Genomic DNA, 27,815 nt, shown 5'->3' on the forward strand with positions numbered 1-27,815 from the left:
AACTGGACAAACTCTTATTAATTAAGAAAATAGAGGCCAGAGTTTTTATTCATATATACCATACGATATAGCTTACCGCTAGAGGGGGGGAAGAAAACTCCTAGCAAACACTAAACCTACCTTTAAGTATCTTCCACCACCAAATAAAAATGAAAATCTTGTGATCTGTTGATATCTCTGTAGTTTATCAGCCTACCTCTCCGAGAAACTAAGTAAAATAAATATCAATACTCAATATTGGTGTCTACCTTGTTTGATATGTACTCATAGCCATGAATCTATCTAATTTATGGGTTCTATGTAGCTATCGGTTGGCAGACGACTTCAGCAGATAGTTTCTTCCTTAAATTTGGACATGGATCTTCTCCAAAGATGCTGGTAGGTACAGTTGCCAAGCATCTCCGTCGACCAACACATACCTGGAAAGGACAGAGTATAAAGTTAAGAACATGGTATTGCATTTTGAATTTTTTATTTCGCCCTTTACAGATGAATCATCGAGTCAAATTTTGAAAATGTCGAGTACATCATATGATGGTGTAAATTTAGATACCTTCTGCAACACAGAAAGTGATTTTGAAGAATGACAGGTCCCTTGCTCAAGACTTCCGCAAGCTCCTCTTGGAGTTCCAAAGCTTGCAAATTTGATAGCTGAAATGAACTGCCCAGCTGCACAATGCAGGTTGATCTTAAGCACATTCTGCTCATTCAATTCTCCATGGTTTTGATGAGTGTGCTTGTTCTTGACAACGGGGCGATACTCAGATGCCTCGGTACAAATACTTGTAATTGATCTCTTTACAAGACTAATCTTTAAAGGATTCCCGCCAACCTCCTCGAAAACCACAATCAAATTTTTTGATGGCATCAACCAAGATCGAGGAACATGGTACCTAAAAGACAAAAATATCAAATGAAATCAGAAAATAAAATGCAGAATTTAGTGTTCATCCAATGTTTAGCATTCCATGAATGGAACTCGCCATTGTTGAGTCGGATAACCGCAACCAAATTGGCATTTCTTCGGGCGGTATGTACCCGAGTAGCTGCAATCAGTGCAGTTTCCATTGGCATTGATAGTCCAGTATCTTCCGACATTCTGCCCGTTTATCCACACTTGACCCTTTTGCATACTACTCATGTCTAAAGCCAAAGGTTCATCTCCTTCAGGTGCATCGAAATAAGCCTGCAAGTTGAATGGAAATAGTTTCGGTGCTCAATGGTTCTCCAATCTGTACTGGATTCTGTACAAGAATGGAATTCTAGTTCTTCATAACCATTCCAGTCAAGCATGAAAGTACCTTGTACCAAGTAAGCGGTTGCGTGTTTTCTTGCGTAGATGGAACCGGCCTCCAATCAACTGCTTGAACAGAGCTTGGAGAACCCAGGTTCATGGTTTCTCCTCTAAGACCAACCTGTTGAAGGAGAAAAATATAAGGGAACTAGTGGAGTGCATGAAAAAGGCTAAGAATTGTGGTTGTATTTGCAGACCTTATATGACCATTTCTGTCTAGACAAGTCCAACTTTCCCTTGTCCAACCCATGTATAGCCACTGGTCCAAGCACTCCCATTTCTCTCTCCTCAAAATGAGGGCCATTGTTCTTCATCCACCAAAAAGGAAAAAGAAAAATCAAACCAAGACAAACTTAAGTTGTTAAGAACTTCGTTGAGATTTAGATTTTTCATTGTCACGTGATAATACTCTGAGTTGTTCTTAGCAATCATGAGGTTAGAGTTACATTAGTAAAACAAATTGTTTGCCTTAAGTCGGATTTGAGTAGGAAATGGTGAATAGTGAGTCATAGTTCATATTATCAAGGGCTGAAAAACTAACTGGCAATCCACCAGCCATGCTTAGCAGAGAAACTTTGTTCACTCCAGCTTGCAAGTAGATTCTTTCCATGAACGTAAATTTACTGTTGTCGTGAGTTCCGAAGCTTGATCCTACCATTAAAGAACAGTATTACCTACTTGGAAGTAGCTCGACTAATCTCGAAAAAACCATACACAGATGCATTGAAGTTTAGGACATAAAGGAGTTCGATGACTATTTACCTGCTAGCTTTCCATTGATGAATACATGCATAGCATCACCTTTTGACGTTGCAGTGAGGATGGGAAGCTTCCCTCCACGGAGACAGGATTCATTTGAATCTACATCAACACTATGGAATTCCATGGAATAAATATGAGTTCATAATGCCATCTTAATCTATAATATGAGCCACGATATTACCTGGTTGTGTACCAAAGATAGTCACTGGTGTCTCTAGTGACATTTAGTTGCTCCAAAAGACCATCGTATGACATGAACGATTCGTCTTCAATTGAAGATATGTCTTCATTATAAGTCTCCCACGAAAACGATTTGACATTTGTCGGCAAAAACGACATTTGATTTGTTTGAACTTCAACCTAGAGCATGAAAATCAACATTTACGTGTTACTGTTATGGGAAGTTATGTTGAGTTCCGAGTTCGTGTAATGAACTACTTAAGTTTCTACACAAGTATATGAAACAACTTGGCTTCTCTTGCATTCAAACTATGACTCAATTTTACATACTTGGGCAGTATTATATATGACATTCTTGCAATCAGGAAGAATGCTAATGGACCAAGGAGGAAGAGTATAATGTCTGCCACTGAATGTTACTCTTGCAGTTGAAGTCCAATGATAGTTTGATAGAAAAGCAGCACAATCTCCTGAGCTAGAAGAGAATACCTTAGCCTGAAGCATGTTAAGATTCGGTCAATATAACATTACATGGATGAACTTTTAAGTATAAAATGAGGTTAACTTATTGATAACAAACCTTTTGATAAGTTCCCAAGCTATAGTTATGAGATTCACCAGTAAGCAAAGCTTTCTCACATAACTTAACAGCATCGTGGAGTCGTTTTAAGTGACCGAACTTCGGTTGCCTGATCAAACCTAGAATGTAATCAAGGTGACCTAATTGAGTTAGGTCTCTACACAATAGAAGGATTGAAAATTTCAGAAGATTATTACATCTCTATATTGCTCTCACCATATTCATCAATTGGAGCATCATAATCATAGCTAGTAGTAATGAAAGGACCCCCGGCAGTTCTTCCAAAATTAGTTCCACCATGAAACTGAAAGTACCATAGAACAAATGAGAATTTTATCAATCAAGTTTACATTAAAATCTGTATTATAAAGATAATTGAGCATGAGACTTGTGGCTAACCATATAATAATTGACTAAGGAGCCTCCTTTTTGTATAAATCTTGCAACTCCAAATGCCAAATCTTCGACTGGCCGTTGATGAATTGGCCCACCAAAAGTTGTAAACCTAATTGCAAAAGTAATACAAAAGTCAATAAACAAGTAAGTTCAAGCTGATTTGTTAATTATGATACATCCCTAAACTAGAAAACTTTATGTATATGTGTGTTTGTGTTTGTAGTTGTCATTAATTAGTGTTTATTCTTTCAAATGCTTGCTTTGAAATTAAAACAAAACAAATAATAAGATTTAAATACTAATACAAAACTGCTTAAAAATATTTTCAAATATAGCAAAATTTTACGTGACATTTTCCTATATTTGAAAATATTTCTAGCAGTTTTGTTGTTTAAAACAATTACCCTAAATACTACTTTTGTCTTTATACTTTTAACTTTTATTTATTTTGGTCCTTACTTTCATAATATTAATTTTTGTCTTTATACTTTTAACTTTTATTTATTTTGGTCCTAGTACTTTTAGAAAGTGACTATTTTGATCTTTTCACTTTCATTTTTAAGTAATTAAAATTATCACTTTTGAAAGTTCAAAGAGTGAAATGAACCAAAATCGAAAGTATAAAAATCAAATTGAACTAATATTAAAAATATAGAGACCAAAATGAACATTTTAAAAGTATACTTATCAAATTTAACTAAGACCCAAAGTAGTATTTAAATCTAATAATAACAACCAACAAAACAATGTGTGCCAAGTAACTTACCATGCAGTCCAAGCCTCAGTCCAAAAAGTGGGTTTGTAGGGCTTATTTGGTGAGAAATAGTCACAGTAGAATCCATTGCATGTGTTAATCTTAAAAAGGAAAAAAAAGAAAAAAGAATTATATATATATTTTTTTAAAAAAAAAAAAAGATTATTTGCATTAATTAATGGTAACCATAGGATCAGGAGCATCATCTTGCTTGCACATAACCCAAGGGACCCCTGTATCCATTTGAACAGCCATTTTTGCAGCCCAATTCATGTAAGCAAAACCAGCTGCTCCAAATTCCTTGTCTTCTGTCTCATATTCATTCTCAATCTGCAATTTTATTTTATTACTTTTTTTTAGATTTTCAAAAATAAAAAAATAAGAAAAAATATTGACACAGATAACAAAATTTTAATATTTTTTTTATAGAAGATGGTATAAGTGTCCATCCATTTTTCTTTTTTGCTATTTCTGCAAAAAGTTTGATATTTTTTAATTTGTAAAATTTTTCCTTATTTTTTTACATGTTAATAAAAATTGATGGAAATTTTTCAGAGCAAAGTTTTTCCTTACCTGAGAAAGAATTATAGGGCCACCTTGAGACTGGAAAAGCTGTTCTTCCTTCATCATTTGGACTATTTTTTTAGTGAATTTTGCCATTGCTAACTGCACCCATTGGTATATCATCTGTCATCTTATGTTATGCACATATAAATAATAGAATAAAGTTTTTTTTGGAAATTGGAAATTAATTTTTATTCTTAAAAATTTAATTAAAATTTTCTAAACATATAAGTATGTTTTTTTTTTCTACTTTTGAAAATTTACTCATATACAAAATAGTTTCACTCGTTTCGTAACTTTTTAGTTCCTAAAAATGTTGTAAAGTGTGGGTATATATTTTGAAAAGAAGGTAAAAATACCTAATCCATATCTTTTTTTTTTTTTTGGTTACATCGTAAAAAATAAATATACAAACTATTCAATTTAAAAAATATATATTTTTCACATGAAAAATCTTTATTTGACAACTAGATAGGTGCACAAATATAGGAATACTAGACATCACCATGCTTTTTTCTTTTTTAAAATGGTAATTACATTTAAACATCAAAAGGGAAAAAACCATTTTTAAAGTTTAACCAAGAGAGTATTTTTTTTTTTCCCTAGAAAAGTACTATTCAAAATAATAAAGATTAACCTTTTATAAAAAATAATAAATTTTACTGATAAGTATTGCAATTTTTTATCTCATCGTTTCGTTTGCTAATTATTTAGTTTTTATTTTTTTTAAAAAAAATTAAGCTTATAGACATTACTTTTACCTCTAAATTTTTTCCTTTGTTATCTACTTTTTTTAATGTTTAAAAAACTAAGCCAATTTTGGAAAACTATAAGAAATAGCTTTAAAATTTTATTATTATTATTAATTTTTTTTTGGAATTTAGTTAAGAATTCAACCATTATACTCAAGAAAAATGTAAATCATGATAAGAAATTGAGAAAAAATAAACTTAATTTTCAAAAACCAAAAACCAAAAACGAAATTTTATCAAACGAAACCTAAATAACATCACCAAAATCATGCTAAAATCAACCTTAAATAAATTTTCAAAAACTCATTGAACATGCACATGAATCTTCAATATTATAACCCTTATCTAATTTTTAATGTACATTTAGCGAAAACCTGACTTTTTTATTTTACTCTTAATTGGTTTAAAAAAATTTGGCCTACAAAAATGTGATACATATTTCTAAGAGTCAGAGAGTTCAGTAGTCCAAAACCAATTAGAAGTTGCATTTATTCATTCATTACTCAGGTAAGTTTCTTTTTTCTTTATTTATTTATAAAGTGGGCAAAAGGAATTTTAAAAAATAAATTCATAAGAAAACTATATAAAAAATAGTAAAATTTTAATATTTCTTTAAGAGAAGTTGATAGAAGTTTATCGGTGTCTATCGTTTTTTTTACTATTTCTATAAATAGTTTGACTTTTTTTATATGTTAAAATTTTCGGTGAAAAAAATTAATAATTTTTTTATAGTCAATTTTCCTCAATTCCTAATTCATAGGGTTCAATGCTTCTATAAATGTTTAGTATCAATTTTCCTAATTGGGTTTAAATGTTATTATTAGTGATCTTTTTATTTTAGTGCTCCAATTTCTTTTTCAATTAAAATAAAATAGAATAAATTCTTAATATTCTAAATAAGAAAAAAAAAAGTTAACAACAAATTATAGTCACATATAATGTTTTTTTTTTTTAAACTCTCAGACCTTGAAGGGCTCATTGTCTGTTCTGAAGCTAATTCCAGGCACAAACTTCAACCAAACTGGAAAGCCCCTGAAACAAATTAATATTAAAAAAAAAAGTATTTATTAATTATTAATTACCAATAAAATTTAATTAATGAACTAAAAAAAATCATATATAGAAATAAAACATTAATTACCCAAAATTCCATTCTCCACAAATATAAGGTCCAATACGAAGATGAACATAAAGCCCTGCCTTTTGCACTAATCTTATGAACTTCACCAAATCATTCTTCCCCTCAAAATCATACTGAGAAATGAAATTAAAATAATCAAAACATCCATTAAACTCTAACAAAAACAAACCCCACAAAATTAAACAAAAATTGGGTCTTGTTTTCTTAATGTTTACTCGGAATTCAAATGTTTTCTATAACCATGACTAAGAAATTTACATCATAGAATAATAAATATTTGGTCATTTAACTTTTAAGTTTAAAAGTCATTTTTTAAAAACTTATTTGTTTTCTTAAAGTTGGTTAAAAATTCAAATATTTATATATGAAATATAAAAACCATAATTTGTGAGAAAATAAATACAATTTTTTTTATTAAAAAAATAGTTATAATCGGGACCTTGACTTTCGAAATTTTTGCTCATATATATATTTTTTTTTTTGTATTTGTATTTGTTTATCAAAATTCACTAGAAATATCAAAATTGATTAAGAAATCAAATTTATACAGAAAATATAAAAATCATGATTAAAAAATTGTGAAAAAATAAGTACAATTTTTCTAAAAACGAAAACACCAATTATCAACTTTCGAAATTTCTGCTCATATCTTGTTGTTTTTGTATCTATTTATCAAAATGGTCTAAAAAATCAAATGTTTAAATAGAAAATATAAAAACCAGAAAACAAGTCCAACTTTCAAACCAAAAGCTATTAAACATGATAATTTTTTGAATTTGCTTGCTTGTGAATAATTTTCGTTTTCAAATTTAAAAAATTAAAAATTAAAAACCAAATAGCTATCAAATAAGTCGTCGAAGTAACGAATGAATTACGATTCCGGGAGAAGGTTCATGAAGATTCCAGAAAACATAGGTATCAACAACATCTAATCCACCCATTTTGGCCTTCTCGATCAAACTTTCCCACATCTGCATTTTATCCATTAAACAAAATGAAAAAATGTCGAAGAAAACAGAGGAAATTAAGAACAAAAAAATTGAAGAAATCAAGAACGAACATCAGGGGCACTTCGGGGATAATGAATAGAGCCAGAAAATAGAATCCTCCGTTCGCCATTGATGATCAGAGCTTTCCCATCGTAGGTCACATTTTTACAGTTCGTTAACTGAAAATACAGAGACCAAAGGAAGAAGACGACGACGAACACCCACTTTCTCATTTTCTTTGAAAATGGCGTTTTAGAGAGAGAGAGGGAAAATGGGGGAATGGGAAAAATGGAAAGCGTATTCTGCTAAGAACACTGAAAGATCAGTTGGGGGAATGTTTGTTTTATTGAAAATATAAAATAGATCTTTTTTTAAAAAAAATAATGAGATATTAAATGATTTTGTTAGGATTGGAGAAATTTGAAGGTTTGTTTGTTTGTTTTATTGAAAATATAAATAAATAGATTTTTTTTTATAAAAAATAATGAGATATTAAATGATTTTGTTAGTATTGGAGAAATTTGAATCTTTATTTGTTTTTATTGAAAATATAAATATATTTATTTTTTAAAAAAATAAATAATGAGATATAAAAGATTTTTGTTTAGTATTGGAGAAATTTTGAATGTATTTGATTTTAACTAAAAAGATAAGATGTTGGATATTTGCGAATGAGCAATACTTAATACTTAAAGTGCAATGCAATTTATGTATGCACCTAAGTCTCATATTCTCTTTTTCTACATATACTAAAAAAAAATTAATTGGGTGCAGCTCGACACCTAAGTATTTTTATAAGTATAGTCATAATGATAGTTATAATTATAAACTGAGTTCTTAAACTTATACCGGTATTAAAATTAGACCCTCGAGCTTCCTCAGAATTACATAATCGTGAAAATTATAACAATTGTAAAAGTTTAAGCGTTCAATATTGAATTAGGTTCAATTTCTGCCGTTTCAGGGTTCAATATTTAAGTTGTGTAATTGTATTTATCATTATATTTCCAGAGTAGTTCTTGTCATTTTGTCCAAAATTTAAACGTAACAGTATTAAATAAGTAAATATATTTTGAATGGTTTGGATTAGAAAAAAAAAAAAAGTGAATATATTTGGTTTTAGCTTGATGATAGAAGGTTGAATAGATTCTGTAAATATTTCTGAATTATTTTAAGAAGCAAAGCTTATTTTAAAATATTTAAAATGTTTAGATAGTTTGTTAAATGTTATTAAGTAACAAAGTTTGTTAAGATATCTTGAAAAGTAGATTTAGCTTAAAATCTTTTGTTTTTTTTTTTTTTTTTTTTTTTTTTTTTTTTTTTTTGAGGATCTCTTATTTATTTATTTAATTTGAGAAGATTGGAATCTTAATTGAATCTGTAGTTTTATAAGTAAATAGTTAATATTGGTGTATTTCATATTGGCAAAGATATAATATTATATATATAATATATATATATATCAGTGTATTTCATAACAAAGATTTGATTTTGGTGCTATTTTTTATTTAGAGATGTATATGATGATTTGATTAATTTAATTTATGTGATTTTTTTTTTTACAAAATTAATTTATTAGATAAATTCTTTTAGGAAAGGACTATAGAGAGAATTTATGGGTGGCAGAAAAATCATGTGATTTCGAATATATAATATAATAATGTTATCATGCTATTTTTATTTATTTATTTATTTGATAATAATGTTATCATGCTATTTCTTCTCCATTATTACTCGTGAATCATAGACAATTTTTTTTTCCTTTTTAGGGAAATTCTCTATAATATTAAAGAAGTGAAAACCATATATCTAGACAAATAGAGGTTTCTCTTTTCCAAAAAAACAAAAAAAAAAATAGAGGTTTTAATAATAATTTATTTCTTTATATAAAAACAATAATAATAATCATTTATTTATGATTTACATTTTTTTCATGTGTGTGGATGTTAAACTTAGAACCAAATAAAACCTAAAAAGAATTAATAATGATAATAATGCAAGCAAACTTGAACTGTTCAAACTCAAATATAATATGGGTAGCCATTAAATGTGCATATTTTGAATATCCATACTAAAAATTTATATAATCCACCTAAGTGTCAGATCACAAGTAGGGGTGTGACAGGCTTGAAACCTACGTTGTTAATAAGTTCGATTCTGGTCAAAAGAAAATTTTATAAAATATCCAAACTACTCCTATTACTACTAAAACATAGCAACAGTGGTAACTACGGGGTCGAACCACAGAGAAACGAAGAATTAATTTCTTTTGGGTTAGATTTGACCGTGAAAATAGTAAAAATGGGTTTTGGTGTGGTTTTGAAATTGAAAACATGCAAGAAAAAAAATAAAATGCAATGGATATATGAAACCGTAATGGATTCATTTAGTTCTCGGATCAAGTAGCCATTCAATGTAAATTAAATCATTGTTTTCAGCCAAAATATTATATATTCAAATTATGATGCATAGCTACTCAATCGGTGCGAATTAACTAATCTCTATAAGCTCGAAAATCAATTAATCCGAAATGATCAAGCATCCTAATTCGTAATTAAGACTAGAAAGTCGTGCCCTAACTAACCTACATGCTCCTAAATGCAATTGGGTCCCCAGTGGCCATAAAGAAGTAGAAACACATGCAGTAAGATTCAGGATTCAACTAGGTTGATTAAGTGTCAGGAAAACCATGTTCAAATAATCAATTTGTTCCTTAAACCTAGATTAAACGTGCTATGCAAAGATTCATGGACAACCTAAAAAAAAAACTAAACATGCTTATCTAATTTGTGCTACAAAGGTAAATTCAAAGCATGGACGATACAAGGATGCGTGCGAACTTGAATTTAACTAGCGAAGATATGCATTCATGATAGGGGCGTCAATCTAACACATAAAAGAAAGTTTAAATTAAATAAGATTTAAGACAAACAGAATTCTAGATTAAAGCATAAAAATTGAACCGGAAACTCATCAAAATACAAGAATGCTTAATTCAATAACTAATCGAGAGATACCTCATTGATTCATAGACAAACCAATGGGATACAATACAATACAAATTCATAATCCAAAAATAAAATAAATCTAACCTAATGATACTAAAAATTAAAGGGAATAGAAGAAGAAGAAAGCCTGATTTTGAAGGAACTCTTATGAAAGAGTACCTATGAGCGGAAGCAAGATCATTCCAAATTCATTATAAGAAAAATACTGCATTCACAATCAAACTTGCAAGATCATTCCAAATTCATTATAAGAAAAATACTGCATTCACAATCAAACAACAAGTTATACATCTACAGACAAATTACAGCATGCTTTACAAAATTCAACAATAAAGGAATGAGAGACATACCTTTAGAAGAATTTTTCTTCCCTTGAAATCTCGCTCTCGTTCAGGCCAGCAACTCTCGCTGTCACTGAGATCGCCAAGTCTATCGTCCACCAAATCTTGTTGTCGTCTACCACCGAACGATCTTCGACACGAACAGGTAACAAGGAGGACACCACCACTCAATAACCTCGATATTCTCGGAGTGAGAATCCAGGAGGCGTGGGTTCTGTTAGATTTGGTATATGGGAGGAGGAAACAACGATCGTTTACCACGACCAAGCAAGTGGGAAAGGTTCTGAGTCTATCGCGTAAACGGGTGCTTGATCGTTTAGCAAAAGGTGCACGATCATTTAATAAAATGGGGCTGATCGTTTAGGTAAATAGCTCGTGTGCGCGATCGTTTAAAAAAGACTATGCGATCGTTTAGGTAAGCTGTGCGCGATCGTTTAGGACAACTTGAGCTATCATGTATGCTCTCATTTACTAGACAATGGGTAGTGTACTAAATCATGAAGTGATTATCCGATCTCTTTCAAATTGAAAACTATTTTCATTTTATCCTTCAGTTACGAAAACTGAATGTAACTTCCCACTATCTCGTGCGGTTATGGAGAGAAACCAACAATTATCTCTTAATTGTTTAATTAAAAAAAATATAATCATACCTATAGTTTAATATCACATCATATGCAACATATAAACCATAGTTATTTTCTCCTCCACTAGATATAAATCATATTTATATCATTTTCCTTCAATTAATATATCTCATACATCATGTCAACTATATCATATATAATTGACCAGTTTAATCACATCATATATAATCAAACTCCATCTTGTCAATTTGAACACTTCAAACTGACCCAAAAACTGATTCTCAACTTGAATCCATTGAGCTACCAAGGGGACCTTATGGACCTGTGGCTTTGTGGTTGTGTTCTTGTTCTTGATCGAGATTTTCTTGAAGAAATTCGTCGAGGCGTTTGTGTACCGTTCAAGGGATTCTTGAAGAAAAGCCTTCAAAGGTAAGGTTTCTAAAACCTAATTATATAGCATGCTGTAATTTATGTAAATGCATATATTGATCATGATTTACCCTAAAATTTACATTCAATGAAAAATGGGATTTTGGACGATCTTTCTTCCGCTCACGGTCTCCTTCAATATGGAGTTGTCGCCAGAGTTTTTCATTGGAGGTGGTTGTCAGAGCTCGGAGTTAGTCATCGGAGTTGGTCATGAGAAGGTGGTCGTTGAAGTTAATTATCGAAAGTGATATTCCCCGGAGTTTATAGTTAGAGATGATTGTCGAAGCCTGGAGTTGGTCACACGAAAATGGTCGTTAGAGTTCGTTGTCAAAGCTTGAAATTGATCATCGAAGTTGGTTACGCGAAGGCGGGAGAATTGGGGTGGTTACCGGAGCCCAGAGTTGGTCATTAGAGTTGGCTATGTGAAAGTGGTCATCGGAGTTGGTTCCTAGAGCGTGACAACAGTAGTCATTGATGGTGACCGATAAATAGAGCTATTGAAAATATTGGAAGGAGAGAGAATCCGGATGGATTGGTAAAATATACCCAACTCAACTCCACCAACATTTAAAGTTTGTGGGTCAAGCAATGAGTTAGTATATTTTACCAACTCAACTCATCCCATGTTGTTGAGGTAAACACCCCTTATATTTTTAACAAGTATAGGAGGACACTAGTATGCTTCTTAATGACTTTATTTTATCAAAATGTTAAATATTTAAATGATGATATACTTTATTTAGAATGTATCATCATTTATTCTTTACAAAAATAAGAGTTCCATAAGTATAAATTTACTATTTACTATTTGCTTTATTTAAATTTAATATTTGCTATTTATTTAAATAATGAGTTCCATAAGTATAAATTTGCTATTTGCACATTGATCCTTTTGACCTCTTTTCGTGCCCCTCAAGGAAATAATATGGGACAGCTTCTAAACTTGAAGCCTATTAGTAGGCTATTAGGCCTTGTAAGTTGTAACCCTAGCACTAGGCAATTTCCACCTCCAAAATTAGAAAAATACTAATGTGCTTATTAATTAATCAATATTTGTCTTAATTCTAATTAAATGTTACTTTCAAATTTTGCTTCCAGAATTTTTTAAATTATGAAGTTTTCAGAGGATTTGATCTTATTTCTACAAAACATGATTAAACTATACATTCTTTATATTTTCATCTCCAACGCTCAACTAACTAAAATATATATTTTGATTAAGATATTAAGATTCAAATGTCTCTGAATATTATTGTTGAACTCTTAAAAAACAATTCTAAATAGTAATGTATGACTATTTTGATTATGTTCCATTTAAAATTAATTCAAAATCACTTAAATAAAATTATTTAACTTTTAGAATCTTACAAAAATAACCTGAAAAATTACATGTGATGGGAAGAGAGAGTTAAATATGTCCATATTAATGGGAAGTGCTATTAATTTTTTTTTTTCTTTAAGAGTGATGGTGTGATAGATCTGATTATAATACTTTGGTTCCATATATTATTTCATAGCTATGATATATTAAATATCTAAAATTTAGATATTTAAGAATTAATGTCTGTGTTTAGATAGTGTCTACTGAAATTTTTGATAAAAAAATTAATTTATTGAGTGAATTTTGATTTGTATTGATTTCAATATGATAAGTAGATACAATCTTTAATATACAATTTATGTGATGATTTCTCTCGAACATTAAAGGAAGTTTTTCTTCTAAGTCTTCTTACAACTTTAGCTTTGAAATCTAAAAACTCTTTAGGTTCTTAAGAGAATTGTTGTCTTCTAAGTCTTCAGTTTTCAAGACTTTCCGACTGAGGAGAGTTATGTTATTAAGATCTTTAGATCTTCAAAATTTCCGAACTTCCATCTTAAATTCTTCCCAAAACTCATCAAAATGAAAGTTAAAGACTAATTATCAAGTTTTTAAAGGTCTTAAGTGGGCTTGGACCTAATTACCTTTTGGGCCCAACAATTAATTGGACTTCGGCTTGAGCCAAAATTGGGCCGGAGTCCAACCTTTTTGGTCCAATTTTCTACCACAGGCTTGAATTGGATTTGACATTGGACCCAAACTACTTCATTTGCTCGCCCAATCTAATTTACAATGTTAGGCCCAATTAGGGTACTAATCTAATTATCGATGATTGTTGTCTATGCTCAATCTTTGTCAAATAAATCATTGCAATCAAATGCCAAGAAGAAGACATGTGGTATTTGTTAATTTGTCATTTGTTTGTCTATAAATTCAATTTAGGGATGCATCTTAATTGACCCTTAATTAAATAAATTAGAGTCTATTTGTGATGACTTAACATTGTGATTGATAAAATTTATCTCAATAGTATGATAGTTAATGTATGAGAGTTGAATGTCTATATTTGTTTTACCCGTTTATTATAGAAAAACTTAAATTAAACAATTACATATAAAATATTAAAATAGTATTACTAATCGTTTAATACATTTACTTAATTTTAAATTATAGTTTCAGTATAAGATGAGTATGTTTGACGACTTTTAAAGATACAATTTTTAATTAATTAATTAAGTGTGAGGTTATAAATTGATGTCATCATAAATCACAATTGGTATAATATTTAATTAACTAATTAATTAAGTAATCATTAAAAGTAAAAACAAAAAACAAATCACAAAGACAAATTAAAATTAATATTTATAGTTAACAATGTGATTTAATGTTAAATAATTGAATAAGTGTGAGTTAATTATAATATTATGAATAAATTACTAATTTTACATTAAGTACTTATGATAATATCAAATAATATTAAATATAAGTGTACCGAGTCTAAATAATATATTGATATGTAATTATTAATTAAAAATAACTAGTAATGTTAATTAATATTAATTTGCATTACTCATATTATATTTTTACTATTTACATCCATATAAAAATTCATGACTAAATGTTTATTTGAAAACTCATTATTCAACCTATAAATCATAGGTTAGAGGGTACAAATTTGTCATGTCCATAAAAATTACATGAAGAAATTTTCATTTGAAACAAAAGGTATATGGAGAAAGATATAAATTTAACCAAAATTGGATCAAAATTTTATTTGAAATTTAGGTATACAAAAGAAAAAGAAATTTTGAAATCTAACCTATAATTATATATTACAAACTTTTGAAATATAACCATTTTTATTTTTATTTTTTAAAAAATTTTTAGATTGGTTCTATTTTAGTTCTTGTACTTTAAAATGTTTCAATTTAAATAGATTAAAGTATAATTATTAAAATAGAAAAGACTCAAATACATGGGTTAAAACGATTTTAACATGAAATAAATTTGGAACTTTTTATTTAAACCAATAATAAATAATAAATACATCTAGAATAACTAGTAAAATCTCAAAAAGGTCTATGTAAAATTCTGAAGAATCAAGAATCAGGTCTAGGATAAATCATGAATATATAAAATAAAATCTCAATTACTATCCATCTATGGATTTATCATCATCATCATTTGAAAATAGCTTGTGAACACTATCTTACCCATAGATTTTTTTTTATTTACTTTAAAAAATAAAAATAAAATAAAATCTAAGCCAGTTTTAAGAATTAATGGATATTTTTTACATTATGGCTAAGAATTCAAATGTCTCCCCAAAAGAGGTTTCAGTTTGATATATGTTTGAGTTTTTGTTTTTATCTTTTTTTTTTTTTAATTAAACTTATAATCACTACTTCAATCTATTTATTTTTCTTTTTATTGTTTAATTTTTTTAGGAGTGTTTTCAAAGTAAGTTTTAAATTAAATATAGTTTTTTTTAATTGTTGGAAATGATAAAAACCATGGTGATGAAATTGTAAGATAACTAGCACAAATTTCAAAAATAAAAAAATAATAAAATGAAATGATTATCAAACGGATCTAACTTTTTTATTTCGATTGGAATGAGAAAGATTTGAAATAAATGTATTTAAAATTTTTGGATGGTAACCTACATAGAAAAAAGTTAAAATAAAATTACTAATATACCCTCAATTACGATTTTCTAATTAAAAATAAAAATATGACAATGTCAAAAAGAAGTAATTTGCCTCCAAATCCTATAAAATATATGTTTAAAAAAATATATTTGAAATGATTTTAGATTTCAAAATTCAAATATCATTCTATAATAATCAATTCAATGTTTCGAAGGTCCATAATTTGTACTTTAGTTTATTTTGGCAACAAAGATGTTGATTATGTTGTAGCACCTGGCTAGCAAGGGTACAGGGAAATTGAATACTGTTCCCACAAGATGCAACCCTAAGAAATGACAAACTTTGTCAAACTGTTGGGAATTTGATAAACAAAGAAACTCTATACAATCGCTTTTCCTTGCAAAGTATATATATTATATACATCAAGTATTTGATTCCCTATGCACTTTCATGTCCTTTTTACTATTTTTCTAACATGGCTCTGCACTATGTTTCATTTTCAACTTTCACAAATTGTACTACTAATTTGTTTTTATTCAATCAGCAATTAACTAAAACCTTTTTTTTTTTTTTCTAACATGAAGTTGATTTGGAATCATTCAAAAAATTTAGAAGTATTTAGGATAAGGAGTTTAAGTTTAAACACAAATTGTACTACTAACTTGTAAACTATTTTAGTTTGAGAAATAAATAGTAAGCACTGTAGTAAAAAATGAAAAAAAAAAATGATTAATGTAAAATGGTAAAAACTATAGCAAATAGTAAATACTATAGCAAATTGGGGTTTTGAAATAGTTTTGAATGTAGCTAATTAGAGACTATAAAATAGTATTTACTGTATTAAGAGATAATTATTATTATAATATTAAGATAGTTCTTGTTCCAAATATCCCTCAATGCTTAGTAATCATTTAATTTTTTAAAATCAAACTTATTTTTTCTTAATTTTTTTTAATGATTTACATCTTTTTTAAATAAAAGAGCTAAAATTTAGTTTGGTTTTGAAAATATTGGTAAAAAGTATATAACAAAGTAAGAAATTTAGAGGTGAAATGAGTGATTATAGACTCGATTTTCATAAACTAAAAACAAAAAATCAAGGTCCGTTTGGTAACCATTTCGTTTTTTTTTTCTTTTGTTTAAATTAAGCATATTTTCTCTCCATTTCTTACAATAATTTGCATATTTATCAAGTACAATTATTGAATTCTTAACCAAATTTAAAAAAACAAAAACAACTTTTTAAAAGCTACTTTTTTTAGTTTTCAAATTTTGGTTGGGTTTTTTGAACCACTGGTAAAGCGTAGATAACTAAGAAAGAAATTTGGCGGTAAAAGTAATGTCTATAGACTTAATTTTCTAAAACAAAAGTCAGAAATCAAATTATTACTAAACGAGATTCAAATAATTACGAAACATGGTCTTCACTATTTCATTTTATTGATCCCATTTTTCATTTTTCTTTTCTTTTTTTATTATTATTATTTTAAAGAAAGATTGATCCCACTTGCTTGAGTTCTACTTCAATTAAACTTCAATCATATATCAAAAGGGTTCCACAAGGATTAGGACATGGTTTCATAAGAAGTACAAAATTAATTATTATGCAAGCCAAAACCTTTTTTTTTCCTAATAGAGTATCTCACCAACATATTCAAATATATTCAAACTCCTTACCAACTTCCCATGAAGCATTATTCTTGCCTCTCAACCTATTTGAATATTAATAATTGAGGTTGTTTTAGCTAATTAATGTTAAATTTATTTAAGTGAATACCTTTATAATTGTCACTTAAATTTGGCCATATATATACTCACCTCTATCTATAGTAGTGCATAGAGACAAATATGTACAGCATATAAATTGTAAAAAAATAAATAAATAAAATAAAATAAAATAAAAAATCATCAAAATTTGGAGAGTATACAATAACTTACCAAATTACAATAAGAGGAAAAAGAAGCAATTTCACTTGAGTCCATTTCAATTTCAAAAAATGGAATGATAATGTGTAAAATTAATACTCCAATATGAGAGTGGGTTTTTCTTTTTTGGCCATTTTTTCTTAATTTACCAATATTGTGGGCATATAGAGATTGAGATGATATAGTTGAAGGGTCAAATTCTTTATTATGTCAACTGAAAGTTAACTCTATTGGAAGATTATTGAAAAACTATTTTCGAAATTGAAAGATAATAAAAATCAAATTCAAACTTCATGACCAAAATATGTTGCATGAGTTGGTTTATTATTGTACGTTAGAACAGAATATTACAGCATAGCTCAAATGGCATGGTGCTTGTATCATCAACCTCAAGGTTTGAGGTTTGATTCCTCCTCCCCATGTATTTAATTCAATATTTTTGCAAAAAATATATATATATATATATATATATATATATATATGAGTTAGTTTATTAGTTTATTACATACAAACACGACAGAATCATCATAATCTCCCGACGGCCACCCAAAGTTGAACAACTCATTCAAAGAAAAAAACCCAGCAAATTGGATTTAAAAAGGAACCTAACTAATTGGAGATCTTCAATGTAATTTGTCTTCTATCCCCTCATTTAACATAGTTCATTCAAGTTTGAAAGGATAAAATCAATACTTTATCCCCACAAAAATAAATTTGCCCTATAAGTATTAGCCTTCTTCATATCAAAACCAACCTCAGGAATGAATAAAATCTCACTAATAGCAATAATGGCTATAAAATGGTCCATAATCTCTATAAAAATGCGACACTAACAAGGTAGAAATCATTCTTAAACACCAACCCATTGCAAACAATAAATTGAAAGAAAATGAATGGGCCCTAATAAATATCACCTAAAAGAATATTGGTACAAAGTAGACCAAAAAAAAAAAAAAAAAACCTAAAATGTGGTTTCTAAATATTATTAAATTTTGGAACAAGCATAATTACACTAAAAGAATCATGTAAGGATTAAGATGAGTATTTAATAAATCTTGCAAGGAACATATTTCTAAGAATTCTAAAATATCATTATAAGCACTTTAGTCAATCTAAATATTGTTCTTCAATAATTAACATCAAGTTTGTTCATTGTTCATTTAGCTTTTGAGTAGGTTTACATAAACATTGCTTAAATTTCTAAATGAATTAAGATTTTTGTTAATCTAAAATTATATAAAAGAAGATTAATTAAAACAAAATCTAGGCATATAGAACAAAATTTAATTGCTAAAATAATTATAATAAGTACACATATAAATACCAAATGGGTTTGGGGACAATCGAGGGAGAAGGGCGAGTTGTGTCGATCGCATAATGGCGGCGAACGGTGAACAGTGAACATCGAACGAAAAATGGCAAAGGATAGTGATGGATAACTACAGCGGAGAACAAAGGCAAACGATAAATCTAACCAATCCCGATCTCGTAGTGTCATCGCCGATCTGATAGTGCTGATTTGATGGATGACCGATGCAGATCTAGTAGTGTGGACGTCGATCGGTAAGTTTTTAGTATGTTAGGGTTGGAAATAGGAAAGAAACCGAAGAGGTGAGAAATTGTGTGGTGCGTAAATTAGGGTTGGAAGAAAATAGGAAGTTATAAGCCCTCTCCTGATGCCATAAATGAGCGTCGGGAGATAATTCTTTCTCCTGACGGCCATAAGTAGTCATGGGGAGATGTTCCCTATCTCCCGACAATGGTGTTGTGAGATGATATTGACTCATATTACTAGGAACACTATCGACGGCGATGTTAGGAGATAGTATCCAACTCCCAATGAATATTATTTAGCTGTCGGGAATTATTGTAACTCTCGACTGCATATATATGCCGTCGGGAGTTAGCATCACACTGTCAATGGGTTATATAACCCATCAGGAGATATACTTTGTCTCGACGACGAGAGATGACTTTTTTCTTGCAATGACACATGCATGCATGCATACATAAATATGTGTAAAAAAATGGACTAAAAACACCTAAAAAATGACTCTAAATCTGCCTCTAATTGTTGGTGATGAAATTCGAATAACAATCTTTTTAGACGGACATATGTATTTTAACCAATTGAGTGATATTCAAATTATGTTCAAATGAATACAACTCAACAATAATTTTTATGTACTCCTTCATCAAAGTCAGAAGTTCAAATTCCTTGTGCCTGGGTGTCATTTGTGCTAGATTTGGATAAATGACTATAATTTTAAAAAGTTTTATTTATTTTCAATATTTTAACATGTTCATCAAATATCCCACGTGGCAGTTCATCTCGTTCACTTCACCTCACCGTGCAGAAGAGGAAATAAACCAAAAAAAGAAAATGGAACCCACAAAAACCAAAGTGGGGCCCAATGCTAACGTCATCGTGACATCGTGTACCGATGGAAACCCTTCTTTCTCTCTCTCTTCTCTTCCAATAGCCTCCATCTCAACCCAAAAAAAACCGGGTTTTTTTACTTTTTTTTATATTTTAATTAATTTTCATTATTTTTAATTGGGAGTGGGTCTTTGATGCCTCCATGATATCTAATCAATTGGCGCGTGGGACCCACTGCCCACTATATAATCAAATTATTTCGATTTACGTATAAATCCAAAAATGAAATTTAACAATATATATATGTTATAAATTGCAGTATCCCGAGTCTTTCATCACAACCGTCCACGTGTCTTCGATGGTGCAATCATAATAGTTGTAGGTCATTGATTGATGCGTCGTTTATCAAGATTTTTTTTTTTAGAAAACTATTTTATCAAGATTATTGCCTCATTGGTCCGAGTTGGAGTTATTACTTCCATCGATTTCATTTACTTTTTTTTAAAAAAAAATAGACTTGAGTAATTTGAATCGTAAGATCAACTAATTTCTTTTTTTGTTATTTCTTTTACTTATTTTATTATTGGTTTTCATGTTTTCTTAATTGTTTTTACAATAAATTGCAAGAGCAAAAAAATTATACATTCAAACTTTCAATGGTAAAAATATCTTTAAATTTTATTTAGACCATCAAACGACATAATTTTAGAAATAATAACAATTAGATAAGTTTGAGGACTTTATTTTTATAATTAAAAGTTTGAGAGTGTAACAGTAGCTATTACTATACTTCATTCATGATTTTTATAATTTGTATTTTGAAAGGAAAATTAGATCGGAGAGAATATGATTTTTCTATTTAAATAAAAGAAAAATAAATAAATTGGGTCTGGTAATGATTTGTTGACATGAATTAGTGTGACAGCCCGTCAAGGGTTTGCCACGTGGTAGAAAAGGATTTGCTATTTGAGTTTCTGAAAACAGACACGTGGCATGGTTTGTCTGAAAATACTTTGCTATGGCAATTGGGAACCGGTCGTGCCGGTTAGATTTAATTAGTTCTTTATTATTATATTAAAAAGAACATTTTTTCTCCTTAAACTCCTATGTTTTTTTAGTCAATTGAATAATTCATTTTTAACCTTAATTGAGCTTTAATCCTAAGTAAATGTTGAAATTAATTCATTCAATTAATTAAGGATAATAATTTTGTTTTTTGTTTTTTAAAAATTAAACCTATAGACACTATTTTCATTTTTTTTTTTTGTTATCTACTTTTTACTAATAGTTTAGAAAAACCAAGTCAAATTTTGATAATTAAAAAAATGGCTTTCAATTTTTTTTTTTTTTAATTTGGCTAAAAATTCGATCATTGTACTTAAGAAAGACATAAATCTTTGTAAAAAAATGTTGATGAAATAGATTTAATTTTCAAAAGCAAAAAATATCAAATGGAGCCTGAAGTTTTTTCTATTTATAATTTATTAGTGCTTTCGACTGGATTCATTTTGTTCTTATTGATATCGGTACTCTATAATGTCTGACATTCCAAAATTTCTATTCATGATTTCATATTTCTTTAAAAAAAAAAAAAAAAAACCTTTAAATTACTAGTCAAATTCTGTAAGTTTAGTATTAATTTTCTCAATTAATTAAAATAATAAACATTCGCTTTCTATCCATCTATTCCTGAGAATTAAGGCCAGACTTGTAAAATTGAGTTGCCTTATCCAAATTATCTAATAATGTCAAGTAAATCTAATGATAAACTATCTATCGGAATAAAACTGACATCCAATATGTATTAGCAACCAAGAAGTTCGTGGTTCAAATTATTCTACTCATATTGTATCCAAAGAAACCATCGACATTAAAAGATGTTTTTATCAAAATTTTATTAACATTTGAGAAACACGAAATGATTTAATTTTTTTTTCTATAAAGAAACAATAATAAACAATAATTTTTAGTACATACATAAGAACCTTGATATTCTATTTATTTGGTCTCTAAATATTAATTTCTATATCTAATGGATTATTGATGTATTCAAATTTTTTAAAATGAATTGTTCGATTAAATATATATTTGAATTTCATATATAATGAAGTATGATCTATTTGATCGACAATTTGAATTTTGTTTTGTGTTTTCATATTTATTGAATTTATAAAAATATGTGTTTGACAGACAATTCAAATTTTATTTTTTAAGATCGTTTTTTGGATTATGTGATCCAACCAATACAAGTTTTGAAAACAACATTTTTATGTTTTTATTATATCCAGATTTTAAATTTCAAATTTTAAAATGCATAAACGTATTAAATAAAAGATAAAAACGTTTATAAATATAATGTGTCATATTATAAACTCAATTAATTTAAAAATAAAATAAAACATGCATTGTGTAATGTATTATAAATTATATATTGTTGCAAAATAATAATTACACACATTTTTTTTAACATAAAACATGTTCATAAATAAATTAATAATATTTTATTGTCAACAAATATTTACTAGGTAACTACGACTAGTTTTAAGATTTATAAATATAGTATTAAATATATTTTAGACAATTGTTTAATCTAAGTGGTCGTTTGTTTCGCGGACATCATAGATTCCTATGGAGTGAGCATCTGAATTACTGCGTTTGTTTTGCGATATTGTAAGTTGCCCAAACATCTAAAAATTCCTGGATATCTTAGGATGTCCGAATGGAGGGCATCCGAAGAGTTTTGGATGTCCTCTTGAAATATGGGTTTTCCAGATTTCGGGTTGAGGGCATTCTCATTCTCCATTTTGTCCTTCCTTTTCATCTTATTTTACACATATATGTATTAATTTTCATTTACATTATATAATTCAAATAAATACTATCAACCATATATATTATATAGTTTCAGTTATATTGTAATTCTTGTTCTATTTTAGCAATATATTTAAATTTGAATCTAATAAATATATATTTTAGAAAAATCTTAAATTATGATATATTATTTTGTTGAGAAAAATAGCATGTAAAAATAATATAAATTATATTAATTTAAAAAGAAATTCAAATTGATAAAAACAAATATGTTATATAAGTTCAAATTATATTAAATTAATTATAAATTAATAAATAGTATTCTTGGAACATTATGTAAATTCAAGACATTCATGAGTATAAATCATACGAAACAAATATAGATATCAAAATATTTCCAGATATCTACAAAAATATTCCTACAAAACAAACATAGTAATCTAAAGATATCGGACATCTATAATTTCGGGCATCTAAGATTTTGGTTATCTACATTTAAAAAAAAAAAAAAAAAATCCACTTTACAAATATGCTACAAATACATATTTGAAAATATAAAATACAACACGATTTTTCACCGAATCTCTTGTTTTTCAAATTTCCTACCAAGCAGGTCCTGATTTTTTAATTGTTATTTCGTAAAATTTTAAAAATTTGAAGGTTTGTGAACCAAATTTACAATCTCAAAATATTTTTAGTACAATTAGGGGTACAGGTATTTGAATCACATATTTCTTGATCGTTAACACATTTATATATTAATTGAACTATGTTCACTTTAGTTACAATTTTAACCGTCAAGGGCCTATTTTGTAGAGATTTTAGATTCTATTTTATGTTTTCATATTAATTGAATTTAGTAAATATATGTTGGACAAACAACTCGATTTCTTTTATTAGAAACCGTGTCCAGATTTTGAATTTTGAATTTTAAAATGGATGGTTATATAAAATAAAGATAAAACATTCTAAAATATAATATGTCATATTATAAACTCAATTCGTTTTTTAACAAATAATAATATATATTATATACTATATTATGAATTATATAATATCACAAAATAATAATTATATAATTTGTTTAGTTATAAATCATATTCATAAATAATAGTCTATTGTCAAGTAAATATTAGTAGGTAAACTACAAGTAGTTTTACGATTTATAAACGAATACACATTTTAAACAATTATTTAAATTAAAATCCAAATTCTAAATTTACTACTAAACGCATATCTTAAAATAAGAAATACAACTCTATTTTATCGAATAATTTATTTTTAAATTCTCGACTAAGCAGATTCTAAGATATCAAAATAAGTATATTTTAATTTAATAAGAAAATTAAAAAAAAAAGTTATTTAGAAAAAAAAAAAAAAAAAAAAAAAAAGGGTGTGAAAGGAAGAGGAAGAGTGGAATTGGATATGAAGATGGACGATAAAAGCAAAGAGATCATCAGAAGTACACAATCAACCCAAACTGTCCCGATTCGCTGTTCCTTGTCAGAGAAATAAAATTAAAAAGCGAATCTTATTCAATTTTCTTTATTTAATTATATTACTATTTTCATTTTATATAATTTTAATTCAAATAATAGTCATAATAATAATAATGTACGACGTGGCGCCTTCTCTCTGTCCACGCGCTATTGACGCGACTAAATCTCACCCTCCAATCACAGCCCTCTATTTCAAATCTAATCCTCTCAGGTTTTTTTCTATTTTTTTAATAATTTTTTACGAATCCCTACGTTACTACGACTGTTTAAAGGTTCTGTTTTCTGAAAATGGCAGCGGCTGTTCTCTGCCCAGACCCAGCTTTCTTTTTATATTCCGTGTTTGCCCTTCTATTTTTCCCTTTATTATCACTGTCTTTGCGTGTTCATTGGCTGTTTAATTAGGACGTTTCTGACATTTTGCATTTCAACGCTTTCCCTCCCTTTCCCCCATCTGCCCGTTCTAGCCTTTCTTAAATTAATCTAGTTTTTGTTTCGTTGTTTATTTTGGTAAAACGTTTTAATTTGGTTACTTTTGTTTTTAAAAAGTTCGTGTTTAATACATCATTATTGTTTATTATGCCTATCCTAAATATATTGCTCCATGCTTATTGCTTTTAAACTTGTTTTATTACTTCTATATCTTTAGATTTAGTAATTGTGTGTTTTCAATAGACTTTAGGAAAAAACAAATTGGCAATCAACTTAATCATTTTCTTTATTATATAAAATTTTATATTAGTCAATCTCATTTTAAGAAGTTGGCATGAACTATTATTTTTTTGTTGGGCAACTATGATTTTAAAAGTGTTTAATTTTTTTTAAACTTGTGCTAGATCCTTTCATTTTTTTTTTTGTTTCATATGAGTAGTGTAATATCTATGTCCATGTTATAAATTATCATTTGTAATTAATTCTTCGTTCTAATTTTGTCATTTAGATTAAGGTGGGCTGAGTTGGGTGCTCTAAGACCACTTGGTCCTATGCTCAATTGACTTGAAGTATATCCCCAAATACCATAAGGTGAAACTCCGGGAAGTTATGGCGATATGCTTTGGGATTGAGAATGTCTTCTACCCATGTATCGAATATCTTGGTTGAACTCGATGGTTTGGGGATCATCAATCTACTGAATGATGTTGCGGTTGATTTTTATGATTTTTTTTAAAATTGAGGAGGCGAAGAATAGGGGCAGTGAATTGGGAGTTGTCTCTTCCTCTCATGTTCGTCAGAATGTGTTGGCTCGTGTTGCGCATAAAGATTTGAAGGATCAGGAGTTTTCAAATCTTTATACTCCTTTATCCTAAGTGGTTTACATGACTATGTCTAGTGATCTAAAGAGACAAAAATATGGATTTTTTTTTTTTTTGAAATCCTAAACTACTCATAAGAAATAATAACAAATAGAGCTCGAAAGGCATACAAATGTATTAGCGACCAAGAAATTTGTGTTCAAATCTCCTATCTCTATTGTACTAAACAAAACTACTTGCATGCAAAAATCTCGAGCTAATTACTTAAAAAAAAAAAAAAAAAAAAAGAGTCGACGGAATATTCTAGTATCCCGATGAATTTCTTGATTTACCTTATTTACGTTTATTCACTATTTACATATTTATTTAAGTAAAAACTAGTCACATTGAAAGTTAAATAGAAATTACATTAGGTTTAGAATTGCGTTTGCAATAGTAAAAACAAATTAGGAACCAATCTTAACTACCTACTTTGTTCTATATAACAAATTATTAATCTACTAAAATCGCCTTTTCATTTTAATTAATGTGCAAGAGCTAGTAATATGTGCTTTTAGATTTTCCTTTTCTAAAAATTTGCTAACACCATACCAATTTCAAATTTATCATTTCATACTAATATTTTTTTTTTCTAATCCATTTTTCAAATTTTACTTGATAATTACTTTTCTTAAATTTTTATCAACTAATTTAAATTAATAAAATTAGTTTAAATTCAAATCATATAAAATTTTAAATAAATATCTCTACTATATTAAAAGGAGCTAAGATGGTAGAATCTTTCACTTCTCTCTTTGTTCATACCTTTTATTAATGTCCATTTTATCCTCACTCACACCCTTCCATCGCAAGTACGGGCCTCAAGCTCACACTCACACCTCATGCCAAATTTCTACCATATAATGATATATTTTTCTTCTTTTAATTTTTCGTTCATTTTTAACCTAAAAATTTTGAAGTCTTACATCTCTTCATTTTGTAACCTTTGGAGAAAAAACTGTCTCTATCAATTACGAATCAAATCATTTTCAACAAAACACACTTGTGCAAATCTACAAAGAATGCTATATCTCTTCTAATTATCAAGATAATTGCCAATTTTTTATTTGTTTTCTTTTAGGAATTTTGATACTTTTGGTGCAACACCACATATGTTTATGATGATTGCTTCTCAAATTTGATTTCTTTGCTATATTTGTTGGATGATACTCAAAATATAGATGTTGGAATTGAGATAGTTTACTATATTTGTTCTCATTTCTTGTTGTTTTGATAGGTAAAAATGTGAGAATTGAGAGATTGAGTAAGATGTGAGATGCAATCCAGTCTAGAAAGGGATAAGATTATTTTCTCATGTAAATTGATCGTCAATGAGTTCTTGGCACCCTTCATACACTTTCTCTAAATTTAATGTAAGTTATCTCTCTTCGTGATTTTTATGTTTGATGACTTCAATTTCATTTGTTATTCTAATTATGTATGCCAATTAGAATTTTTTAGCATTTTATGTAGTCATTCTCTTCCAATCATAGTGAAAAATTGAGAATGAAGATGACCAAAAAAAATTGAGAAATTATTAAATTAATTTAATATTATGGTTTTATTTTTTAAAATCTTATTGTATATTCATTACTATATATTCATATAAATTTCCTTCTGTTATTGACAGAATTATGGTCAATTAATACAAGGTTATGTTAATAGATCATTTTTTCCTCCTTAAATTAATAAAATAGAATAATTTTGTATTTTTATTCATTTTTAGTGTTCCCGTGAGATCCTTGAAGGTGTTCCGTATCGAACAAACTCAACCTTTTTTAAATAAGAATGGAAATGCATTTTAAATAATAACATTTTCCTAATAATTCTCTTCCAAATCAAAGATATTTGAGATGCGAAATAAAAAAGAAAAAATAGGAAAGATAGTGATATGAATAAGATAATTAGGGGAATTGTGATACGAAGAGAAGTAAAAAAATATTTAGGGAGAGATTATTAACCTTAGTTTAATATTCTTTCTTTTTCCAAATTTATTGTATAATATGGAGTTTATCCTATCTGTTGTTGACATAATAAATGTATGGGGTTAACTAATACACGGTATGTTAAAAATTCAAATAAATTTGAAACGAGTATTAACGATTTGTGTTACTGACAGTAAGGATATTTTTAAAATTTTTTGAACATTCAAGAGTATTTTTTA

General features: G+C 28.1%; 1 protein-coding gene across 1 annotated transcript; it reads right to left on the reverse strand.

Annotated features, from left to right (window-relative positions):
- Positions 1 to 40: 40 nt before the first annotated feature.
- On the reverse strand, positions 41 to 7,704 carry LOC120088584 (beta-galactosidase 3-like). The gene is made up of 19 exons (XM_039045979.1): positions 7,484 to 7,704; positions 7,299 to 7,394; positions 6,424 to 6,536; positions 6,248 to 6,314; positions 4,540 to 4,632; positions 4,153 to 4,296; positions 3,979 to 4,067; positions 3,216 to 3,321; positions 3,033 to 3,120; positions 2,817 to 2,935; positions 2,567 to 2,731; positions 2,238 to 2,416; positions 2,057 to 2,166; positions 1,836 to 1,945; positions 1,492 to 1,602; positions 1,302 to 1,415; positions 984 to 1,186; positions 554 to 893; positions 41 to 419 (listed from the first exon to the last, which is right to left on the reverse strand). Exons 1-19 carry the CDS (start codon positions 7,643 to 7,645, stop codon positions 297 to 299), a joined length of 2,532 nt encoding a protein of 843 aa, XP_038901907.1. The 5' UTR covers positions 7,646 to 7,704; the 3' UTR covers positions 41 to 296.
- Between the last annotated feature and the right edge of the window lie 20,111 nt (positions 7,705 to 27,815).

Source organism: Benincasa hispida, chromosome 10 (assembly GCF_009727055.1).
Source record: "Benincasa hispida cultivar B227 chromosome 10, ASM972705v1, whole genome shotgun sequence".
Lineage (NCBI taxonomy): Eukaryota > Viridiplantae > Streptophyta > Magnoliopsida > Cucurbitales > Cucurbitaceae > Benincasa > Benincasa hispida.